At 37.9% G+C, this 20384-nt stretch overlaps 1 protein-coding gene across 1 annotated transcript in view; it reads right to left on the bottom strand.

Annotated features, from left to right (window-relative positions):
- Window positions 1–814: 814 nt before the first annotated feature.
- LOC136032033 (phosphatidate cytidylyltransferase, photoreceptor-specific-like) overlaps window positions 815–20384 on the bottom strand; it is a 239841-nt gene continuing 220271 nt past the window's right edge. The window contains exons 10-11 of the mRNA XM_065712119.1: window positions 17513–17647; window positions 815–1076 (exon numbers count right to left, since the gene is read on the bottom strand). Coding sequence (XP_065568191.1) covers window positions 987–1076; window positions 17513–17647 — 225 coding nt within the window. The 3' untranslated portion in view covers window positions 815–986. The remainder of the gene's footprint in view (window positions 1077–17512; window positions 17648–20384) is intronic.

The following is a 20384-nucleotide window of genomic DNA, read 5'->3' as shown; positions in this document are numbered from 1 at the left end:
TGCCAAATTTCTTGTGACCCTACAATTATACAATTTTGCAATTGTTCCTTCAACTACTCGTGTAGAAACTCATTTCTCCCTCTAAAACTTTTATTGTCTGCAAAGAAAAAAGAAAAAGATGGGGGGCCACCAGTCTTTTCTTCAGAAGGTATTCAAGGGAGAGTAGAATTACTCTTTTTTTTTTTAAGGATACTAGATAATTAACGTAATTGAAAACTCACTGTAGCAATCATAAAACAACCAGAAACAAGGAAGTGAAAAAAGAAAAAATAGAACGCTTTATAAAGCTTCAACAACATAAGAACCACATTCAAAAATTCTGTTTGAACAGTTCGAACCGAAAGGTATATATTTTAAAAGAGCCGCGGAAACAGTTTGTCTTCACACGTTTCTTAGGAATTTTAAAGAAAATGATTTTCTCAGGGACTATATTTAGTAATATATGTAATTGGAGCAGAAAGGGAACGAAGTAGAACTGCCTGAACGGCTAAATTAATTCCTAAAATGTGACATCTAAAATAAAACGATTGCGAAACACTTTATGAAAATCTACAAGAAAATTGTGTTTGCTTGTCATCGAGGAAATATGCCGAAAAAAATTCTTAGTTTTTAAACTAAGAATCGAGGCGGGAACCTGCCAAATGTTTAACTTAAAATGCATGAATAACCAATATTAAGACTTTATCTTTCTTATCCAGGAAACAAAGCTCCTCTTGGCCCTTGTAGTAAATTACCCCACAGCTGAAGCTTTCATAGTAAATCTAAGCAAACTTAAATTATTTGTGAAACGAATATTTTGACCAAAGACCAGAAAGATGGTACAATCATTTTAATCCAGTTTTGGTTAGAAGACTTTCAAGAAATAGAATACCAGTGATCATTTGTCTTTGGCATAAAAAATTATGAAATGCAGTTGATGGTCAACTGATCGCACATTAAAAAACAACAACAAATAAACCGAATATTTCTTCAGATCCAATAAAACTTCATAAATACTCTCCATAGCCTCCTCTCTCTAGTGATTCCTGTAAAGCTTTGTAGATCACTAACTGATGTTCAGTAGGTAATTTCAAAAGCTAGAAAGAAGAATAATGTATAGTATATATAAAATGGTTTAAAGTATCCGCATACAGACATCAATTTTTTAATATTGTCTATGAAAACCATGGAATAAAAATAAATCATTAAAAGTCTCATAGTTTTTGTAAGATGTCCTTTCGGTACCCAAAACAGCAGTATGTTGTGGCGTGACCATTTTTACTGCATTATCTCTTTTTAAGTACAGATAAGCTTACAGACTAGTTTCTTCCTAGCCAAATACTTTTAACCTTAAGACATTTGCAAAGCACACGATTGAAGCCAGAGAATTGAAGAAAAATAATTGAATATTTTTACTGAATAACTAATAGCCGTCTTCAGGAAAACAAAAAGTGGAATAAAGATACAATTCACATGAGATAAAAGACAATCTTGACAAATGCCCTGACGAGGATAGGGTGGGTATAAAAGGTTGGACCTGTTACGGTACTTTTAGATGGCTTGGGATCTCCGCTCTGTCCTAAACTCCTTCGTACGTCCCTATCTCCGGAAGAAAAGCCGTGCTTCCGCGGCCTCATAGTGGTGTCAGGACCTTTCACGAGTTGCCTAACCAGAGCCGTGGTGACCTTAAGGAGTGGCAACCTTCGAGGAAAGAATAGCCTAGTAAATGATACACCATTTCACTGGATTTACATTAATAGATAATTCTTCTTTAGCTTTGTTTTGGTAAGCTTTTTCGGGCTGAATAGCCTCTTCTTAGCTATGTTATCTATTATGGGCTATCTCCCCATTGTAGTATAATATTTGTAGGCATGAATATATAATGAATCAGAGGTAATATATGTATGTATATGTTTATTTCCCATCATATTGCAAAAAATACAAAACTGACGGAGTAATACGAGAAAAAAAAAGAAAAGAAAAAAAAACACACTTCTAAAAATGAAATCAAACTCAGCATTTATAACATGAAAAAACTATCGGAAAACGCTTAGCCAAGTGCTATTACTGCCCAGGCGTGTTATATAACGCTCATTTCGCTTTTCTACTGTACGCACTGGACTAGCTACTCCGTAACGTGTTGACAGAGTTGCATTACTGGTCTATAGAGGCAATCTAAGCAGATATTTTGCATATTCGTAAAAATACTTCTTTATGTCGCTGACATCTGTATGCGAGAAAAGAGACCAAAATGGGACAAGCGTAAGCAAATGGGGAACTACAAAAGCATTATATAAAGTAGCAAGGATGCGACGGTTAAACTTGAACTTCAGCGCTACCAACAGGCCATATGCCTTCCTAGTTTTATTCGCAAAAGAAAACTTTAAGCAAGACCCGTGTTGATCGGAGATTATTTTCAATTAGGACTCCAAGGTATGTAAGACGTTCTTGGTCTTGCATGACGTTCACACTAAGAGTTACAGCAACGGGATCTTGGCAACGGCGATTAAAAACTAGAATTTCACTCTTACTATGATTAAAATTGAGACCAATACGATTATAGGCTTGAACCAGCTTTTGCAAGACGTCAACTCTTGTTAATAGAAGAGCATCGCCAGTGCAGAAAACCCTGTAGCCTAGTGTAGTTTGAAAACAAATGATAAATTATAAAAATATGAAACAAAGAAAACGGGGGCAATTTCCAGTTAGTTGAAAAAAAAGCAAAAAGACAAAACAGATATTTCACCAAGGAGCTCCTCCAAACCTTCCTCATTGCTAAAAACAAACAGCAAAAAGAGTTAGTTGAAATTATGAATATGATTTTGGAAAGGGGGGAAGTGCCTAGTAATGAGATTTCTAGGAATTGATATAACTAAATATTAAACATCTATTCCATTTTCATTGGTTCTTTCCAATCATCTTGATTATTGTGTTGACTTTTTTTTCCGTCGAATTTTTCAATAATTAATGTATACTGATCAAAATACATCTAGTTTTCACTAAAAACGGGAATGACGCAAGATACTTTAGAAGGTTCGAATGAAATCTATAAAATTTAGGTATTCATTTATATCAGTATCTTTTATCTTTTATCTTTTTGGTTAATGTGATTATTTATTTCAATTTCTCACCGTTTTGGTCGTTTTAAGTTCGAATTATTATAGGACTTTATTTTTGCTTGTCTTAAGTTCTAATGTGGCTCATTACTTTCCTTTGAAAAACGTCTTTTTCAGGAAATTTTGTAACATTAATCTCCGTTTGATTTTGATTGCAAAAGTTTTATTAGTTTTTCAGGTTTGAAATCAAGGTTCCTCAAGGAACTGTTCCTCAAGGAACTGTTCCTCAACTAAGATTTTGATTCAGCGGCAATTTCTAAATAATATACTAGGAAGAATGCTGCTCTTGGGGGAATGTTCAAAATATTACATACGAATGACAAACTAGTAAGAGAATAAATATATTTATAAGAAACGTCACTGAACTCTCTTTACTCCTGACTTTTTGAACTTTTTTATATGTGACTTAGACGCGAGTGTTTGACAAGTGTGGTTTGGAAAGGTGTCATCCTGAAAACCTGGATCCATTTAAGGTTTTTTGGTTAAGATCAACATTTCTCTTAACGTTCCCCGAAAGTTCGAACTTTATATTCTAGCCGTTCCTGAGATTTTCTAGTTACGCCCTTTTGACAACCTGGGTACCCACAATATCTCTTGATTTAGTACAATGTTTTTTTGTGACTTCAGCACCAGCGTTTACTCGGGGTGGCGTGGAAAGTATGTAATTCTGAATGCATGGATCCATGTAATGTCTTTTGATTGAGTTCAACATCCCTCTCAACATTCTTTAAAAGTTTCAACTTAAGTGTTCCTCAGATACCCCAAATATGCCATGCCATATTGATAACCAGGACGCACAGGGTATCGTTTTGGTTTAGTCAAACATCCCAATCGATATTTCCTGAAAGTTCCGACTTTATAATCTTAGCCTTTCCTGAGTCATTGGAGACACGCCCTTTTGACAACTGGGATGCACAGTGTATTTAAGTTCAACATTCCCTGAAATTTTCAACCTAATAACTTTAACTGTTCTTGAGATATTACAGACATGCCGTTTTGACAACCTAGATGCATATTGTGACTCCTGATTTACTTGAAAATTCCCTTTAGCATTCTCTGAAAGTTTCAATTTAAAATGCTTCGTCAATCCTGAAGTAAAAATATATATGCCCAGATACATCCTTTTGACAACTTGAATGCAACTAGTGTCTTTTGATTTAGTCACCATTCCCCTCATCATTCTCTGAAAGTTTCAACTTAATACCCTTAGCGGTTCCTAATATATTGTAGACGCACCCTTTTGAGGACCTGGATGCACATAGAATCTTTTGATATAGTTCAACGTCCTCGTCAATATTTCCTGATACTTTCATTAATTAACCTTAGCTAATACTTCTACTACTACTACTAATAACTCACTGCAGCACCAAGCCGCCTGAGGCCAACACAGCTACGCACACTTTTCCTTCAGCCTAATCTATTCAAGGCTTCCCTCTTTACACCCTCCCAGGAAGTTTCTTAGGCAATCTGTCATCCTTCATCCGCAGAACGTAGCCTAGCCATCTCAACCTTTCTTTCATTATAGCCCTAGAAAGCAGGATTGAACAACATTTTTCGTACAACCTTTTGTTTGAAATACGGTCAGCCAGCTGGGCACCCAGAAAAATCCGTAGGCAATTTCTCTGGAAAAAAATCTAATAAATTTTCGTCTGCTTTTCAGAGCACCCACGCTTCAGAGCCATATTTGACCCCTGTCATCACTGTAGCTTCCAATATTCTAATCTTGGTTTGCAGACATATCTTCCTATTCTTCCAAACTATTTTTAACTGTGAAAAAACACCCTGAGCCTTAGTTATTCTACTTTTAACATCTTCACCGCTCCCACCCTCCTTACTAATAATACTGCAAAGGTAAGTGAAGCTGCCAACCTGATCAATCTTTTCATTTCCCAACGTCACCTTTTCATCTTCACTTATTCCTAGCCTTAGTGACTCAGTCTTCTTAACATTAATTTTCAAGCCTATTCTAGCACCCTGAACTCGCAAAACCTCTAAAAATTCATTCATTTTGCTTACACTTTCATCTAATTTGCTCACACTTTCATCTAAGTCCAGGAGCGTTTTTCCTTTCCATTTGATTCCGTGGTCTCCAATTGCCTTTCCTGTGCTCCTTAAGACGAAGTCCATAAAAATGATCCATATAAAGGGGGATGAAACACAAACCTACTTAAATCCTGATTTAATACAAAACCAGTTGCTAACTACATTTCCTACCTTAACTGCAGCAGTATTATTCTCGTACATAGCCCAAATCACTTTAATGTATTTTTCTGGTATACCATATAAGGATAAGACCTTTGCTAACGCTCTTCTCAGAGGCGCCATTTGGGCCAAATCTTGGGGTGGGCATGAACTCCATCTTGGCCCCCCCCCTCCGACTCACTTCGTGTCGCTTAAAAAAAATCCGTGTTTTGGCAGCACATCGATCGAATATTCTAAGTAAAAACGCATTTTCAGCACCCGTGTGTTGCATGGAAATGTACTGTAGCCGAATGTGGACCTCAGCCACACTGACCTCTAAGATTAATTATGACATCGAAGACCACAATCCATGAGGTTAGGTGATTAAATTGAAAGTGGAAAATTCAACCAGACTACAGGCCGGCCTTCCTCAGCGAAAAACTTTCTTATTTAGGTAAACAATACGTCGGTGAAAGTAATCTTCATTAACATGCTGAGGGTTGTAACCAAAATCTCGGTTTTCCTTCAGCAGAAATCTTTCAGATCAAATATATTTACAAAAAGGAAAAACATAACAAGAGAAAAAAATATTACGATGCTCAAGGTAACAAGGGGAACCGCCGAGGTTTCATCTTTGCAAAATCGTCAACAAGCTGGTCGTAGCCCACTTTTTTACTGATGAATTTTTTTTTACTAAATCCTTCTCTGCAAACATCAAAAGGAGGTGACTGAGACAATCGTCTCCTGTTGTAGACCGCAATTAGTTTTTCACTATTTCTAGGCTAGAAAACAAACCCTTATTGCTCGCTGTTGTCACAGAAAGTGTGGCAGCAATACAAAGTACTTTAATTACTTCTGAGTAGGCCACTGGTAATGCCTGAAGATGGTCGATAATGTCTAGGAAGTTTTCTGGCTTTTTCTCCTCATCGAGCAAGAAACGCTTGGCAATACCAGCTTGAGATTTGAGAAGAATGTCGTCGATATCCAGCTCGCCGTAAAGAGCAGAGAAACGCTTGAGCAACTCTGTGTCCATAAACTTAGTCGAGCTTGGATCCAAGGCTTTGAGTGTGCTCAGCAATGGGAAGTTATCTGTGAACCTTCTGTAAAATTTGGCTAGTAGACGGTCGAAAGTCTCGGAGTACTCTCGCTTCATTTCATCCGCCAAAGTAGTAGTCCGATTTCCAGATTGGATGAAGTTCTTTCCTAGCGTCGAAGTTGTCAAAAATTGTTTCAGATGCTTGGTTATCTTTTGAGTTCTAATGCTAATGGCTATTAATACCTTTATATTTCCCTAACTAAAAAGTTAATAGGCTGAATGATGTAAAGTCTTCTACTTCTCTCGGTGCTTTCGTCTTTAGAGTCTTATGGTAGCGTTGGCCTACAATCTAGAGTTCGACCGGTAGAGGATGTTAAACGTCTCTAACTTTCATAAGGTCTATGTTTCGAGCGTAAAAATGTTTATTTACACACATGATACAGTAAATGTACATAAGACGAGGACAGAAACAGAATAAGAACTGATTCGAGTAATCTAAAACGGTGCTGTATATTCACTAAAACAAGGAAATAAACATTGAAATATTTGACAGGAACTGACCTATTTTAATCTGTCAACTTAGAGGAATTACTGCAAATATTCAGAATTTGTAATATTAATATAATCATCTAGGACATGGGCATTTGACAGAACTTGAGAATTTTATTATGTATCTAACCTACTTTCAAAGCTTACAATGATTTATAGCAAATAGCGTAATTACCCCAAGGGTCGTCAGGTAATTACGCTCTTTGGTTAATAGGCTTGCAGTAATTTCAAATCAATTGGACATAATGGATTATTATGCCCGGCAAAGAGCCCTTTGTGGTGGAAGCTTTGGCCCCCCTGGAAAATCTGGGGTGGGCATTTGCCCACCCCTGACCCCCCCCCTGAAATGGCGCCTCTGGCTTTTCTATCAACAGAATCGAAAGCTTGCTCATAATCGATAAAACTGAGGACCAAAGGTGTTTGACAACGAAGGGACTTCTCAATTATTAACTTAAAAGTGGAAACTTTGTCGACACAACCTCTACCTTTTCTAAAACGGTATTGTTCTTCCCTTAAAACTTTGTCTACAGCATCTCTCAGTCTAAAAAGTATCATATTACTAAGTAATTTGCTACCTACAGAGACCTGACTAATGCCTCGATAATTACGACACTGACTCTTGTCACCTTTCTTATACAGTGGTTCAACTAAGGTTTTCCTAAAATCATTAGGTACCTTAGCCGTTTTTTAGATACTGCAAATAAGCCCTTTTGACAACCTGAATGCACTTAAACTCTTTTGTTTTCGTTCAATATTAGTAATTCTAGTACTAGTAGAACTAGCAGTAGCAGCAGTCAGAGTCACAGTTGCAATCAAGAGTAGTAGTAGTTGCAAGAGGTCGCAGTTTCAAGTAGTCCCCTTTGAAGTCAGAGTCGCAAATAATTGCAGTCACAAGCAGCCTGAGTCGCAAGTGGTCACGAGTAGTTGCAATCACAGTTGTAAGTAGACATAATCACAGTCGCAAATTTATACCCAATAAACTATTTACATATAGTTAATTGCTCCTATTTTTTTTCAATGCAACAGCGGAAGCGAATCTCCTTGACCTTTTCGGTTCCGGTTCATTAGATTTATCCGGAAACCAGAACTGGCACCAAAAAGATCAAGGAGATTTGCTTCCGCTGTTGCATTGAAAAAAAAAATAAGAGCAATAAACAATATGTAATGAGTTTATTGGGTATAAATCTTGTTCGTTTTTATTGATCTCTTTTAGATCAAGATGACGAACACTGTATATGTGTTCGAAATACCCGGAAAAAAAAACTTTATATCTGTTCACTGTCGATTAAAAGGTTTTATCCCTATTTTGAACTGTTATACTTTCGTCATGGAAAGGCAGTGTGGTCTTCGAAGTTATCAACATGTATCTGACTTTAAACTCCCCACTAACTCTGTATAAGAATGAAACTGAAAACATGGTGACTAGCAGCAGGCAAATTGTCCCCGATTTCGCTCTCTCTATACTAGGTGTCCAGAAAGCTGACCAGAAGCCCTGGGTCACAAGCAATTCGAGCGGGCTGTAGAGGAAGCAATATGCCGTGCTCACCGCGTCTTTGTTAAGGAAAAATGTGAGCAGTGCGAAACGGCGTTCAAAAAAAGGTGACTCACACTTCTTATACAGAAGAGTGAAGGAACTTGCTAAAAAGAAGGACATCAGGTATTGGTTCCTCCTTGAAGAAAATGACAATTAGATAAAATCCACAGTAGGCCACTTCCCCACACCACGGTGTGAAGCCACGATAGTCCCTCTTCATAATAAAGTTCAATAGTAGATTGTAACAGCTACTGACCTATCAGTCTGGCCGGCAATGCCACTAAAATGCCAACAAGAATCATGCTAGGATGCATCCGAACAACGTGCTCAGCAGTCATCTCTGATACCAAGTTGGTGTTAGACTGAATAGGTCAACGGTCGATAAGATTTTAACACTCCGTCAGACTCCTTATTATAACAGAAGCTCATCAATATCTTTTAACTATGGTCTTTTCACTCACGGATAGCCCGTCTGATTCCCACGTAAGAGCAGTAATAATAGACAAACTTACTTATGTCTAAGATAAGCCCTAATTGCTGAGTCCCTCCGTGATCCCCAATCTCAGACCGACATCGTCCATACAACCACAACCTCTTTGAGATGACCATCAACACCTCAAAAACAAAAACCGTACGGTACTCAAGTAAACCTGATTTCGAGACATCGTCCAGATTCCTGCTAAAAGGTGATAATATAGAGTGGTTCAAAGAATATACCAGCCTCGGTAGCTTACTCACCTCCGACAGTAACTATTCCAAGGACATTAAGAGACACCTGACACTTGCAGGTTCCAACTTTAAAGTCGGACGTCCATCTTGAGCAACAAGAACTTATCAAAGACGCTTAAAGTGAGTCTATTCAACTCGCTTAACACCCCCAACCTCTCTTTATGCCTGTAAATCTAGGACTCTAAAAAAAAGATGATCAGTACTGTCTTGCTGCCTTTAAAACAGAATCACTACGACGCATTGCTGGTATTACATATAATGATAGAATCCCATAAACCGAACTTCTCCGTAATCTAAAGGTTAAACTTATCATCCTCAACTAAACAAAACTACACCAACTAGATGGCTAGGACACACTTAACGTATAGAAAGCACTCGTGTCCCGAAGATAGCCTTTGAAGGAGGGGTACATGGTTTAAGACCTAGAGCGCGTCTCCTCATATATATATATATATATATATATATATATATATATATATATATATATATATATATAAGGGGTGGACCCACTATCACTGGATCGAGGCTAAGGCCTTCAAGGCCCGTTGCCTCTACATCCCCGAAACTATACTCCATTTGTGGTTGAGCGAGGGGTCAATGATGGATCTGGCATACTTAATTTTCAGGTAAAAAAACGTACATCTTTATTTGTCAATTGCCTTCCAGCCACCCGATCTATTCTAAACATATCAGCCCGAAAAGCAAATTTCAAAAGATAACAACTAACTACCTCCTTTTCCGCATTAGGAGTATTCTGGTATATTACTACCCCAGCCCTAGATTTTCCATCAAACCGCAAACCATCAGTATACCAGATTATCGCGCTACTTTGGTGGAATAGCTCTATCTCCTGCTCCGCTTCCTTCCTATCCTTTCATGACAATCTGGAACTGCTTCTCCGATTTTACTGCTGGGATCCGCAGCTCCCTGCGCTGAAGCAATGTGCTACAGATATCAATATGGCCTTTAATTTTCCTATTTCGTATCCGGTGTCTTGGGTACACTGACCGTTTATTTGCAGTCTGACAGGACTTTTATTGCTTACTCCTCTAGAAAAATGTATGAGAGTTCAAGTCACAAGATAAGCTTCATGGATGCCGCAGTGGTTCCATGTAACCATTAGGCATGCTAGCTTTTGTATCCTTATTAATGGGGTTATGTGGCTTGCAATTCGAGTTGAATCGACCGTCTTATATAAATACATAGTCTAACTAGGTGCCGAGCCCCAGTTCTTTCCCACCATCTGTTGACATTGAATTAGAAAAGCTGGGGCTTTCCACTTCAGTTGGTGATCGACTATGACCCCTAGGCATTTCACCGGTTTTCAGAGACAACGGGCGATAATACATTTTTACAGCAAAGGAAACTTGCAATTCCCTCTTTTTTGTTAACACTACTACTTCACTCTTTTCATGTGCTATAAGTAGTTTATGATTTTATGACCATATTTGGACTTTATTCAAACAATTTTCCTTAAACATTTTCCTCTCACTAAGGATAGTAAATCATCCGCATATGCCTGGCTATATCCGTATTGCTGTTTCAGTAAGTTCAGCAAAGTATTCATGACCAAGCTCCAAATATATGGAGAAGTTACCTCCCGCTCCCCCTCCAGACATCCAATTTCTTCAATTTGTCTTTAATTTCTTGATTCCCTTTAGCTCTACGACTAGCTGTCGATTCCTGAGCGTCAGGGACTTCCATTTCCGAATAGATCTATCTAGTCTTGCTTCGCCCATGGCCATTTCTATGGAATCAAAGGTAGCATTATTAAGTCCCCCTTCTATGGCAAGGAATAAGATACGATTTATTGCAAAAGTCTGTGGGCCATAGCAACACAGAATACCGACAAAAGAACAAAAAAAGAACAACAAAAAGACAAAAAAGAAACATGCCAAGGTTCAACATTTTAACCAAACACCAATCATAATTCAATTCAAATCAAACGTGATTCCCAATGTTTAATCCCTAAACGAAGAAACTTATACAACTGTTTAATAGCACATGCGTTCCTCTCAGCCATCCCCTCAATTAACCAGCATTCACTCCCAAGCGCTCGTCCGAAACATTCATTCCAAAACTCAGACAGCTCTTCACACTCGGATACAAAATGGAATAAGTTCACATTTACACATCCACACATAGGGCAAAAATAGGGGTCAGCCGCCAGCCTAAACTTTCCCAAAAATTCCTTCTCTCACCTCAATCCAAACTATCCCCCTTACCAACAACAAATTCTTCAAATCCTCTTTATTAAACCCAAATTTAAAATAAACCTCCTCCCACAACAGTCTTCAGCTTGGGAGTAAAACCTTAAAGACAGATTGGTCCTTATGAGCTTGCCACTCTTGGATTTCTTGGTCATTTAGTGTCCGCTGAACTTCCATATTGACACGCTTTTCTCTTTTTTGTGAATACTACTACTTCACTCTTTTCAGGTGCTAATATAGTTTATGATTTTATGACCATATTTGGATTTTGTTCAAAAAGTGTTCCTTAAACATTTTCCTCTCAGTAAGAATAGTGAATCGTCCGCGTATGCCAGTCTATATCCGTATTGCTGTTTAAGTAAGTTCAAAAAGTATTCGTGAACTGGTTCTAAATATACGGGGAACTTACCCCCCCCCCCTACGCACATCCAACTTCTTCTACTTCTTCATTTCCTTTAGCTCTACGACTAACTGTTGATTCCTGAGTGTATGGGAATTCCACTTCCGAATGGATCTATCTAGTCTTGCTTCCTCCATGGTCATTTCTAAGGCATATTCTTTACATTCTAAGGCCTGCTCTACCTACCACATCAATTGGTGAACTCCTCCGTCTGTAAAGCATCCTATCTTAAATATCCTTTGCTTATCGGATAACATGTTTTTGGTCTCCAGATTACTTACCAGAAACCAATGAATTAATCATCCCATCACTTTCAATTTGCGAAGTCCACAAATTATTAGCAAGATCTCCCCCCTCCATAAATGTTTAAGGTGTCGCCAGTTTAAACGGACAGTTCACGCTTCCAGTAAGTCTTTCTGACCCCTGGTCAAGATCTTCATCGGTCACTCCAGGTTTGGGAGGCAGATTGGCAAGGTTTTCAGCTAACATTTGATTATAGGTGTCCCAATTACTTTTTTTATATCCCTATGAAGTTTCCTTTGTCGTTGGGATACATCTGTTTTGAATCTTATTATTTAATTGTCAAAGAATAACAGAAGATCGCTCACATGCCACTCCTTTACTAGTCTCTCATGTTGTGAAGAGATGATTCTAAGATCCAAAACCTCTCTTCTACCTCTTGTTATGAAAGTAGCACTCGAGTCCCGGTTGCACCAAGCAAGACCTTACCCGCCAGGTAATCAAGAAGCTCAAGTCCCCTTTCATTTGTGTCCCCAAAGAGATGAAAAGGCAACTTTTCGTCGTTCAACTTGTCACAGCTTTTCCGTCTGACAGAGGATAAAAGTTCATATAGGAGTTTCGTCAGTAGACTAATGAAAGAAGAAGTCCCAAAACGACCTTCAAGGATGGTCGGGACTTAAGTCATGTAAGTCATAAGAAAAACTTCGCAAAACAAAAAAATTCTGACCCGTTAATTTTTTTATCCGTAACTGTAAACATATGCCAGAATAGAGTCGATGCGAGGGAATGAGGCATGGCAAAAGCGTCGCACACAGGGGCAAGATTATACCTCCGGTAGCGGGCTTTATAATGGACTAGTATCCCAAACGCTTTTATACTAGCCTCACTTCCCACCTTAAACGGTGCAATATTGTGGACTGGTCAGTATCTGACTTCGATTAAATTGGTCTGACTATACTTAAGCTACTTAGTAAAACTGCATAAAATGTGACAAGCATTCCAAGCAATCACTTTAATCAATCATAGCGCAATAGCACTGCCTAAGTAAAAAGTGATGTGGGCAAAATGTATTATTTATTAATTTTTTTTTATTCATTATTTTTTTTTGGTTTTGGGCACTTCGTATTGAAGGAGTTGTCGTAGAAACTTCAAAAAGAGCTCTTTCGATTGGAAATTGAAAGGACTAGTGCCCTTTTTAACAGTTGAAAGTGACTGAAGGTCAACTAACCCCCGTCCCATGCCCACCATTTCCCCAAACACATTCAATCAAAATTTTAAGATATCCATTTTGTTCAACGTAGTTGAAAGGCCCGGAAATTATGTCTTTTAGAATGACAACCCCCCCCCCCCCCCCACAGCCCTCACGGCAAGAGTTGTAAGTTATGCCCTGGGTGAATATAAGGTATATATAGAAATGGTGATTGTAAAAACTTCGTGGTGAGCTCATTAGATTGGTAATCTCATGTTCTAGTTCCCTTTTTAAAATTCAGAGTGATCGGAAAGTGACCTCTACATACACACCTCGTGTTTTCCCGGTAAGCATCTGATAGAAATTTCGAGACGGCTATTATAAAGGTATATAGGAAGGGTGATCGTATAAACACCATAAAAAATACTGCTAGTGTCAGGATTAAAAATTGTTGAACAAGTTTCTCCGACACACAAATAGCAACCCAAACTATAGATTCAAGACAAAATACATTTTAGACGTTTTCACTTCTTCTACTTTAAGAAATGAAAAATTATCAAAACTTTAAGGAATAAATATCGATATACGTCCATTACTCTGACGATCCAAGATCATTTGATTCTTATTTTTTTAAGTAAAGCGCAAATTACGTTTTGGCATTGAGAAGGCATGGGGTATCAGCTCTACTCATGTCAAGTTTTGCTCGTTTTGAGTTTGACTCGGTTATTTATTGTAATTTCTGTTCGTTTTGAGTTTCGTTTATTTATTTATAGAGATTTGTGGTAATTTTACGCTTGGAAGATTATTTGACTTTATTTCTGCTCATTTTTGGCTTGATGGAGCTGTTTACTATTCTTCGAGAAATTTGTTATGTGGAATTTTTTTTTAAACTAATACAAATAAGCATTGGTTAAGACATTAATATGTTGAACCCTTTTTTTATGTGATATGTGGTTTCTCTAAATAGACGAACATGCACAATAAAAATAAAATCTTGTTTGATAGTATTATATAGCAGTCGGGGCACGTCAAAACCTAATACACAAGAGCCACATAAAATTAGACTCGGTACTAAAGTTATCAGTTTCATCGTCCTAGCAAGTCGAGAAGCACCGAACTCACCAAAGCACTAGAAATCTCCCCAATTCCCCCAAAGAGATCGGATCCGGTCCGCTTATGTCAATCACGTATCTATAACTTGTACTTATTCTAGAATTCACTAATGTACTAGAGATCCCCCTCAACTCCCCCAAAGAGAGCGACCCGGTCTGGTTATGTCAATCACGTACCAAGAACTTTTGCTTATTCTTCTCCACTCTATGAGTTTTCCAAGATTTTTGATTTCCAAGATTTCCGTTTTCCCCTCCACCCCCTATATCCCGAACTGAAAATGGAGCATACCTCCATTTTCGTGATTTCCCTTCCCTCCAGCCCGTTCCCCCCCAGATGGTCAAATCGGGGAAACAACTTTTATCAAGTCAATTTATTCAGGTCCCTGATACGCCTACCATTTTTCATCGTCCTAGCACGCCCAGAAGCAACGAACTCGCCAAAGCACTGGAAATCTGCCCCTCCCCAACTGCCCCAAAGAGGGCGGATCCGGTCTGGTTATGCCAATTACTTATCTAGGACTTGTGCTTATTCTTCCCACTAAGTTTCAACCCGATCCCTCCACTCTAAGCGTTTTCCAAGATTTCTGTTTTCCCCCTCCAACTCCCCCCCCCCCCAGTCACTGGATCCGGTCGGAATTTCAAACAAGAGCTCTTAGACATGAGATCCTTCTAAATATCAAATTTCATTAAGATCCGATCACCCGCTCTTAAGTTAAAAATACCTCATTTTTTCTAATTTTTTAAATTAACCCCCCTCCCCCAAAGAGAGCGGACCCGGCCCCGTTATGTCAATAAGGTATCACTCTAAGAGTTTTCCAAGATTTTTTATTTCCAAGGTTTCCGTTTGCCCCCTCCACCCCCCTGTCCCGAATTGAAAATGAAGCATCTGAGACATGAGATCTTTCTATATATCAAGTTTCATTAAGATCCGATCACCCATTTGTAAGATAAACACACCTCCATCTTCATGATTTCCCCTCCCTCCAGCCCCCCCCCCCCTTTCCAGACAGTCAAATCGGGGAAAAAATGTTACCAAGTCAGTTTGAGCAGGTCCCTGACACGCCTACCATTTTTCATCGTCCTATCACGTCCAGAAGCACCGAAAACGCCAAAACACTGGAAATCTCCTCCCCCCTAACTCCCCCAAAGAAGGAACATCGGGTCAGGTTGTGTCAATTACATATCTAGGACTTGTGCTTATTCTTCCCACCAAGTTTCCTCCCGACCTCTCCACTCTAAGCGTTTTCCAAGATTTTCAGTTTTCCCCTCCAACTCCCCCTAACATTACTGAATCTGATCGAGATTTCAAATAAGAGTTCTCAGATATGAGATCCTTCTAAACATCAAATTCAATTAAGATCCGATCACATGTTCGTAAGTTAAAAATACCTTATTAATCTAATTTTTCCGAATTACCACCCCCCAAACTCCCCAAAGAGAGCAGATCCAGTTCGGTTATGTCAATGACATATAGATTTCCACTCACCCACCCCCCTCCAACTCCAACCAATGACACCAGATCCGGTCGGGATTGAAAACAAGAGGCCCGAGTTACGAGGTCCTTCTAATATCAAATTTCATTAAGATCCGATCACTGGTTCGTAAGTTAAAAATACCTCGTTTTAGTAATTTTTCCGAAATACCCCCCCCCCCCTAGCTCCCCCAAAGAGCGCGGATCCGTTCCGGTTATGTCAATCACGTATCTAGGACTTGTGCTATCTTGATCGCTATATGTCACTTGGTAAATACCAAGTACCATAAAAAAAATGGGAGAGGAGAGGGACGTTTTTTGCCCAAAAAAGCTAAAAATTTCTATAACCTCTAATTTTCTAATTACTAATTTCAAGATTTCTAATTTCTAAATTTCTAAAATACAAAGCTTTCAAGGAATATATAATTTGAAAAATATGAAAAAAATACAGGGCACATAATCATTTTAACATTTAATAAGCCACAAATGGATACATTATGCATGCTTCCTTTAAAAACATTGCATTGCTCGATCGTTCAGGGAGTTTTTCATACTGTTGGATATTATGAGTACCGATAAATTACTACTTGAGTTTTCCTTATACAAAACTTCAGACGTGTCAATGTTGACAAAACTGGTCAATGGAACATGTCTTATCTATTAGATAAAAAAGAAATATTTGAGAGAGAAACATAAAACAAGAAGAAAAATTCTCTTAAAACTAGGGCCCGACTGATATGAATTTTTGGGGCCCAATACCGATACATCGGTATCGTACCGATACGATCCCAGTTTTATTTGCCGTTAAATTCTCCTCTAAAAAAACATACTTAAAGTTTTAACCCCACATTCTCTCCCCATATTCAAACTTACACATTTCTCCCTGGTCTATTACACACCATAAAACAGCATCAGTAATTCACTGTGGATCCCAAATACTGCAAAAAAATTATTTAGGAAAGATTTAGAAAAACAATTAAACCATATAAAGTTCAAGTCTAGACAGTATTTAACAAGTCCAGTCCAAATGGGAAATGTGATGCAGAAAGCACAACTTTTCAGCATTTTTCCCTTTCAGAGACCTTTGTTTGTCATCATAAATGTTGACTGTGCAACTGTGCTGAAAACTCTTTCGCTTGGGACAGAAGAGGGTAAACAGCAGAAATACTTCCGAGCAAGTTGCACCGGTCTCTTGAAACGACTGCTGTTATTTTGCCATCACTCTGAGGGACAGCTTTTTTTCCTGTCAATGACAGTCATTCATGTACCTTTCCAGTTGCTGATCAATATTATCTGCTGAATCTTCTTCCTCACTTATTGAAATTACAAGTATGTTATCAAACGGGCAGTCAGTCAAACTTGCGATGCCTACTCTCCTTTGTTTTGGGTTTTCCTCCTCCTCTGTTGTTGTGGCTAATTTTGTTTCTTCCAATGTCTGAATGATTGACAACAAATATACTTTGACCTCATTTTAATCACCTCTGCTGCTCTCTTCGCCATGTTCAGACTTAGCTGGTGGTTCCACCCCCAAAGAAGGAACTGGCAAAAATTACCAGAGGAAATCTTGCGCCATCTTCTGAAATAGTTGCGCATAAAAAAGGCCATTATCCAATATTATTTTCCTATATCTGATAATGATAATGACCCCCATATCGGCCAGCCATTATATCGGTCGGACCCAAATCAAAATATCAAAATTACCTTGGCACAAAGAATCGATAAAAAAGGCATAAAAGCAAAAAGAAGACACATGCAGAAGGGCTTACCTGAGAATAGAAATGTTGAGGAGAAGGAGATCTTATGAAGCTGGATATATACACTTTAACAAATGTCGCCATCAAGTACTGGCAGTCAAAACGATCCATTATTCCACCATGACCGGGAATGACATCACCGAAGTCCTGCGAAAGAAAAATGCATTAGACTATGCCCATTAAGGTTCGGCAGTTGAATTCCTCTTCCAAAATCTATTTTCCAACAAATTGTCATGCTATTCTTTGAAATACACAAACAGATGTGTCTTCCTGATGTTCCTGATTTTTTTTTGCTTGGTACTAAACTCGAAATCACAATTTTATTCCTCACTGAAGTGGAAAGTACGACCTTTGAAAATTTTTTACCTCTTACTACAGACGTCAGCATCACGTGCCCTTTGACCTTTACAAAAATGTGGGGTATATGATAACTGCGTAAAATAAAATCAACGTGTGCTTCAGCAATAATAGATGCTTTTTCTTCGTCACTGCTATGTTCATATACTACACATACAACATAATCATATACAGCACAATACGTGATGAAACAATTTGTTTTCCTCTTAGTCAAGCAATTTTCTTTTTCGACCTTCGTATTTACTTTTTTTGTAGATTTGCTTTAGCAGTTCAAAGTTCGAAAAGTTTTTAGTATTCAACATTTTAATAAAAGTTGAAAATAATTTGAAATCTATTTTGGTTTCACTAAAAACCAAATGCCTCTAAGGCGGTACATAAAGCCTATAAGGCGGTAGCCCCATCTTATTTGTGGCACTTTCTTCTACCTTAGACTTTGATTCGACTATTCATTTTAATTTCCGTTCGTTTTCGGTTTGACTTGTTACAAGACTATATTTATGCATATTCGAAGTTTAAATATTGTTCTCTACATTCCTTGAAAAGGCTTTCTTTTGGAAAATATTATCTTAATCCATGCTTGTTTTTTTTCTTCTAATCAACACAGTTTTGTTCTGCGATAAATTGTAGGGATACTTATTAAGCTTTAAAATTATCTGCTAAAGAACTAGAATTATAGATTACAAATTAGATTATAGGCACAATTTGAATATCCTTCTAGATAGAGGATAGACATCCTTCCTGGGGACATAAAAAATAGACTCATTTTATTCCGCCACTTTATCAAAAGATTATGTTCATGTTCTGTTTTGTTATAGCTGCTAATGCATTTAAATTAAATGCTAAGGTCATTTATGAAAAAGAGTTCAGTATTCTTGCCTTAAAAACGTTAAGTATGTCCTTTTACAAAGTAAGTTCCATTTTTTAACTATGTTTTCTATGAACAAAGTCTACAGATCATCTTAAAAACAAAAAATATATTCGCTGAAGATTTGATATATGACATTTTAGTAATATTCTAACAAATTAAGTTCTAACTATGTTAAGCAGGGTCCCAGGCGTTTATCCCCTCCTCGGAAAACACTCACCAGAAAATGCATCCCCGACGTTTATTACCCCCCCCCCCCCTCGGAGATACCCCTGTGGAAAATAAATTCCAAATTTGAGAACTTTTTTTCCGTAAGGGGTAGTAATTTCGATACTTGTGTATTATACGCCACTCAATCAAGTTTACGCTGTGTAAAACGCTGTGTTTTTACGCTGGCTATATCTTTGCACACAAGGAGGGGTGGTATTTGGACAGTTTGAAGTCAGAAAACAATTCTTACTTCATAATATGTAGAACAATTGTACCTAACACATTTTGCATGCAGACCCCTTAATGTGCAAATATATAGCCCAAATTTGTTTCTAAAGTAACGAAGAAACTAACGAAGAACCCGGTTTGTTATCGAGTTTTACATATCATAAACTTGAGTGAGTGGCGTATAATACACAAGTACCGGAATTTTTCGTGGAGAGAGCTGGATTTCCCCACATTTAATTAAAACGATCAGAAACTAATTGAAAAAACACATTTTTTCAACTGAAAATTTAAAACTTAAACATTAAAACTTAAAACGAAGAGAACTTATCACATATATGAAAGGAGTTTCCCCTTCAACAAGACCTTGCTCTTCACGCAGAAGTTTTGAATTTCTGTCCTAATTCTTTAAGAACGATTCCTGAAACACAATGGCCGTTGAATTATAATAATAAGCTTTGTCTTAACGTTCTATAAACAAAACTTTAGCGTAGAGAGTTAGGTCTTGAGGAAGAGTTGCCCCTTCCGTAAGACCTTGCTCTTTACGCTAAAATTTTGACTTTTTGTCCTAATTCTTCAAGAAAGATTCCTGAAACACAATGGCCATTGAATTAGGATAATAAGCTTTGTTTTAAAATTCTATAAAAGAAAAACTTTAGCGTACAGATCGAGGTCTCGAGGAGGAGTTGCCCCTTCCGCAAGTCCTTGCTGTTTACGCTAAACTTTCAACTTTTTGTCCTAATTAAGAACGATTCCTGAAACACAATGAGCGTTTAATTAGAATAATAAGCTTTGTCTTGAAATTCTAAAAAAAAAACGTTAGCGTAAAGAGCAAGGTCTTGAGGACGGGGCAACCCCTTTCATACACGTAATAATTTCTGTTCGTCTTAAGGTTTGACGGTGCTCCTTACTTTCAGTTGAAAAAACTTGTTTTTTCTTAAATTAACTTCTGATCGTTTTGAATTCAATATCGGGAAACCCGGTTTTCTCTCCATGAAAAATTCCGGGACTTGTGTATTATACGCCACTCACTGAAGTTTGCGATATGTAAATTCGAGCACAAACCGGTTCATTTTTTAGTTTCTTCGTTACTATAGAAAGAAATTTGGGATGTATACTTGCAAATTAGGAGGGAGGGGGTAAAGTATAGCGGATCGGCATGCAAGATGTGTTAAGGTGCAATTATTCTGCATATTATGAAGTAAGAATTGTTTTCTGACTTCAAAC

The sequence above is a fragment of the Artemia franciscana genome, chromosome 10 (assembly GCF_032884065.1).
Source record: "Artemia franciscana chromosome 10, ASM3288406v1, whole genome shotgun sequence".
NCBI classification, from domain to species: domain Eukaryota; kingdom Metazoa; phylum Arthropoda; class Branchiopoda; order Anostraca; family Artemiidae; genus Artemia; species Artemia franciscana.
The sequence above is the reverse complement of the archived record's forward strand: the minus strand, read 5'-3'. Positions and strand labels throughout refer to the sequence as shown.